This window comes from Megalops cyprinoides, chromosome 1, assembly GCF_013368585.1.
Source record: "Megalops cyprinoides isolate fMegCyp1 chromosome 1, fMegCyp1.pri, whole genome shotgun sequence".
Taxonomy (NCBI): Eukaryota; Metazoa; Chordata; class Actinopteri; order Elopiformes; family Megalopidae; genus Megalops; species Megalops cyprinoides.
Window position 1 is genome coordinate 2112608 of NC_050583.1, and position 5000 is coordinate 2117607.

Sequence of the window (5000 nt, forward strand, 5' to 3'; positions counted from 1 at the left end):
GTTGGTCCCCCCCCATCACTGCTGATTTGGGAGTGGTGACATCACCCCGGTGAGGAAACCCATACAACCGCCGACATCACGGCCTGTGTTTGTTCCTGGCTGACATCATTTGACCTCCATGATGAAGGACGGAGGAGGCCTGATCTCTCTCTCTGCCTGATCTCTCTCTCTGCCTGCTCTCTCTCTGCCTGATCTCTCTCTCTGCCTGCTCTCTCTCTCTCTGCCTGCTCTCTCTCTCGCTGCTCTCTCTCTCGCTGCTCTCTCTGCCTGCTCTCTCTCTCCCTGTCACTCTCTCTGCCTGCTCTCTCTCTGCCTGATCTCTCTCTCTGCCTGATCTCTCTCTCTGCCTGCTCTCTCTCTGCCTGATCTCTCTCTCTGCCTGCTCTCTCTCTCTGCCTGCTCTCTCTCTCGCTGCTCTCTCTCTCGCTGCTCTCTCTGCCTGCTCTCTCTCTCCCTGTCACTCTCTCTGCCTGCTCTCTCTCTGCCTGCTCTCTCTCTGCCTGATCTCTCTCTCTGCCTGCTCTCTCTCTCCCTGTCACTCTCTCTGCCTGCTCTCTCTCTCTGCCTGCTCTCTCTCTCGCTGCTCTCTCTCTCGCTGCTCTCTCTCTCGCTGCTCTCTCTGACTGCTCTCTCTCTCCCTGTCACTCTCTCTGGCTGCTCTCTCTCTCTCTCTGGCTGCTCTCTCTCTCTCTCTGGCTGCTCTCTCTCTCTCTGGCTGCTCTCTCTCTGCCTGCTCTCTCTCTCTCTGCCTGCTCTCTCTCTCTCTGCCTGCTCTCTCAAGCGGGTGACCTGTGAGGCGGCTCCGCTCATGTTCCCCGTTATCGGACACCGCCCCCGTGTCTGTGCGGAGTCACCCCGCACCCCTTACCCCACACCCTGCACCCCACACCCTGCACCCCTCACCCCACACCCTGCACCCCACACCCTGCACCCCACACCCTGCACCCCGCACCCCTCACCCCACACCCTGCACCCCACACCCTGCACCCCTCACCTCACACCCAACACCCTGCACCCCTCACCTCACACCCCGCACCCCGCACCCCGCACCCCTCTCCCCACACCCCACACCCCACACCCTGCACCCTGCACCCTGCCTCCAGCTCCTGCAGAGACCAGCTCTCTCATGGGTGTCCGCGGACAGGCCTGTCAGGGTCCAGCGATCAGCCGATTCAGTGGACGTAAAACAACAAACTGAGTTTACTGGCCTATCAGAAGTGTTGTCTCCCTATTTCCCACTCCTCCCTCTCCCTCTCTTTCTCTTTCTCTCTCTCCCTCTCTCTCTCCCTCTCCCTCTCTCTCCCTCTCTCTCCCTCTCTCTCCCTCTCTCTGTCTCTCTCCCACTTTCTCCCTCTCTCTCTGTCTCTCTCCCACTTTCTCCCTCTCTCTCTGTCTCTCTCCCACTTTCTCCCTCTCTCTCTCTCTGTCCCTTTCTCTAAGCCTTCCAGAGAACAGCAATTTCCCGTTTCTCCCTCTGCTTTGGAAATTGGATTCTTTCCATGTCAGTAATGAGGACATGTTTGAGAATAAATAGATAGCTCAATAAACACTTTGCGTCTGATTGCTGCCCCCACCCCTGCTCCTCCCTCCTCCCTCGCTCTCTCGCTCTCTCGCTCTCTCGCTCCCTCGCTCTGCCGCTGCTGTGGGGCTGCTGCGGTGCTGTATCGGGGGGAACGCAGGCAGGCTGTTAGTCAGCAGAGCTGTTCACACTCTCCCTGTGTCCCGGGGCTAGCTGCAGCTGCCGGGGATCTGACTGAGTCTGTGAGCGTGTGATCGCTCTGTGCTAATGACAGCGCTGAATGCAGACTAACGTCCCTCTTTCTCTCTCTCCCTCTCTCTCCTTCTCTCCCTCTCCTTCTCTCTCTCTCCCTCTCTCTCCCTCTCCCTCTCTCTCTCTCTCCCTCTCTCTCTCTCTCCCTCCCTCTCTGTCTCTCTCTCTGGGCACACAGATAAGGCCTCTGGTTAGTAGCTGTTGCTGTCAGTCACTCAGAATGTGTGAAACAGTGAGATGCTGTTTTGGGGGCTGCGTGTTTGCTGCGCCTGCGGGAGGCTGTCTGTGCAGACGGGGACGGGGGGGGGCGGGGTCTGCGCAGGGACTCCCTCTGTCTGTGCAGACGGGGGGGGGTCTGCGCAGGGACTCCCTCTGTCTGCGCAGACGGGGGGGGGGGTTCTGCGCAGGGACTCCCTCTGTCTGTGCAGACAGGGGGCGGGGGGGTCTGCGCAGGGACTCCCTCTGTCTGTGCAGACGGGGGGGGGGGGGGTCTGCGCAGGGACTCCCTCTGTCTGCGCAGACGGGGGGGGGGGGGCGGGGTCTGCGCAGGGACTCCCTCTGTCTGCGCAGACGGGGGGGGGTCTTCGCAGGGACTCCCTCTGTCTGCGCAGACGGGGGGGGGGGGGGGGGGTCTGCGCAGGGACTCCCTCTGTCTGTGCAGACGGGGGGGGCGGGGTCTGCGCAGGGACTCCCTCTGTCTGCGCAGACGGGGGGGGTCTGCGCAGGGACTCCCTCTGTCTGCGCAGACGGGGGGGGGTCTGCGCAGGGACTCCCTCTGTCTGCGCAGACGGCGGGGGGTCTGCGCAGGGACTCCCTCTGTCTGCGCAGACGGGGGGGGGGGGTTCTGCGCAGGGACTCCCTCTGTCTGCGCAGACGGGGGGGGGGAGGGGGGTCTGCGCAGGGACTCCCTCTGTCTGTGCAGACGGGGGGGGGGGTCTGCGCAGGGACTCCCTCTGTCTGTGCAGACGGGGGGGGGGGGTCTGCGCAGGGACTCCCTCTGTCTGTGCAGACGGGGGGGGCGGGGTCTGCGCAGGGACTCCCTCTGTCTGTGCAGACGGGGGGGGGGGGTCTGCGCAGGGACTCCCTCTGTCTGTGCAGACGGGGGGGGGGGGGGGGTCTGCGCAGGGACTCCCTCTGTCTGTGCAGACGGGGGGGCGGGGTCTGCGCAGGGACTCCCTCTGTCTGTGCAGACGGGGGGGGGGGGTCTGCGCAGGGACTCCCTCTGTCTGCGCTCCAGAAGGAGGCCCAGCCTGGTGTGGGAGTCACAGTGCAGGGTGATACAGACAGCAGGACTCAGTGTGCAGGGCTCAGTGTGTGCAGGGACCCTGCAGGACTCAGTGTGCAGGGCTCAGTGTGTGCAGGGCTCAGTGTGTGCAGGCTCAGTGTGTGCAGGGCTCAGTGTGTGCAGGCTCAGTGTGTGCAGGGCTCAGTGTGTGCAGGCTCAGTGTGTGCAGGGCTCAGTGTGTGCAGGGACCCTGCAGGGCTCAGTGTGTGCAGGGCTCAGTGTGTGCAGGGCTCAGTGTGCAGGGCTCAGTGTGTGCAGGCTCAGTGTGTGCAGGGCTCAGTGTGTGCAGGACTCAGTGTGTGCAGGACTCAGTGTGTGCAGGGCTCAGTGTGTGCAGGGCTCAGTGTGCAGGGCTCAGTGTGTGCAGGGACCCTGCAGGGCTCAGTGTGTGCAGGGCTCAGTGTGTGCAGGGCTCAGTGTGTGCAGGCTCAGTGTGTGCAGGCTCAGTGTGTGCAGGGCTCAGTGTGTGCAGGGACCCTGCAGGGCTCAGTGTGTGCAGGGCTCAGTGTGTGCAGGGCTCAGTGTGCAGGGCTCAGTGTGTGCAGGCTCAGTGTGTGCAGGGCTCAGTGTGTGCAGGACTCAGTGTGTGCAGGACTCAGTGTGTGCAGGGCTCAGTGTGTGCAGGGCTCAGTGTGCAGGGCTCAGTGTGTGCAGGGACCCTGCAGGGCTCAGTGTGTGCAGGGCTCAGTGTGTGCAGGGCTCAGTGTGTGCAGGCTCAGTGTGTGCAGGCTCAGTGTGTGCAGGGCTCAGTGTGTGCAGGGACCCTGCAGGGCTCAGTGTGTGCAGGGCTCAGTGTGTGCAGGGCTCAGTGTGCAGGGCTCAGTGTGTGCAGGCTCAGTGTGTGCAGGGCTCAGTGTGTGCAGGACTCAGTGTGTGCAGGACTCAGTGTGTGCAGGGCTCAGTGTGTGCAGGGCTCAGTGTGCAGGGCTCAGTGTGTGCAGGGACCCTGCAGGGCTCAGTGTGTGCAGGGCTCAGTGTGTGCAGGGCTCAGTGTGTGCAGGCTCAGTGTGTGCAGGCTCAGTGTGTGCAGGGCTCAGTGTGTGCAGGGACCCTGCAGGGCTCAGTGTGTGCAGGGCTCAGTGTGTGCAGGGCTCAGTGTGCAGGGCTCAGTGTGTGCAGGCTCAGTGTGTGCAGGGCTCAGTGTGTGCAGGACTCAGTGTGTGCAGGACTCAGTGTGTGCAGGGCTCAGTGTGCAGGGCTCAGTGTGTGCAGGGCTCAGTGTGCAGGGCTCAGTGTGTGCAGGGACCCTGCAGGGCTCAGTGTGTGCAGGGCTCAGTGTGTGCAGGCTCAGTGTGTGCAGGGCTCAGTGTGTGCAGGGACCCTGCAGGGCTCAGTGTGTGCAGGCTCAGTGTGTGCAGGGCTCAGTGTGCAGGGCTCAGTGTGCAGGGCTCAGTGTGCGCAGGGCTCAGTGTGCAGGGCTCAGTGTGCAGGGCTCAGTGTGTGCAGGCTCAGTGTGTGCAGGGCTCAGTGTGTGCAGGGCTCAGTGTGCAGGGCTCAGGGCGTAGGGTGAGGGGGTGGTGCTGAGGCTGTAGGGTTTACACTGAGGGTGTGGTGTGTAGAGCTGGGGGCAAAGGGCGTTAGGCTGAGGGTGTAGAGCTGACGGTGTGGCTTGGATAGTTCAGTGTCAGGCTGAGGGTGTACGTTGTGTTGATGAGGGTGTAGGGTGTAGGTGCGTGGGTGTAGGGTGTAGGTGCGTGGGTGTAGGGTGTAGGTGCGTGGGTGTAGGGTGTAGGTGCGTGGGTGTAGGGTGTAGGTGCGTGGGTGTAGGGTGTAGGGTGTAGGTGCCGTGGGTGTAGGCAGTTTGCTGAGGGTATATGCTGTGCTAACGCGCTCACTGACGCCCCTCTGCTCCCCCCTCTGCGCAGGAGAGGACGCGCTGACCTTCCACCTGCGGAGCCTGGCCACGCTGGCGGCGGCGCGCGCGCTGGAGCTGCGCTCTCTGCA

The 5000-nt window shown here is 63.0% G+C and overlaps 1 protein-coding gene across 1 annotated transcript in view; it reads left to right on the plus strand.

The window, feature by feature from the left end:
- LOC118781440 (BAH and coiled-coil domain-containing protein 1-like) overlaps window positions 1-5000 on the plus strand; it is a 103719-nt gene that overhangs the window by 71464 nt on the left and 27255 nt on the right. The window contains 1 exon segment of the mRNA XM_036534482.1: window positions 4922-5000. This exon segment is cut by the window's right edge and continues 79 nt beyond it. Within this exon segment, the coding sequence (XP_036390375.1) occupies window positions 4922-5000 (79 nt within the window).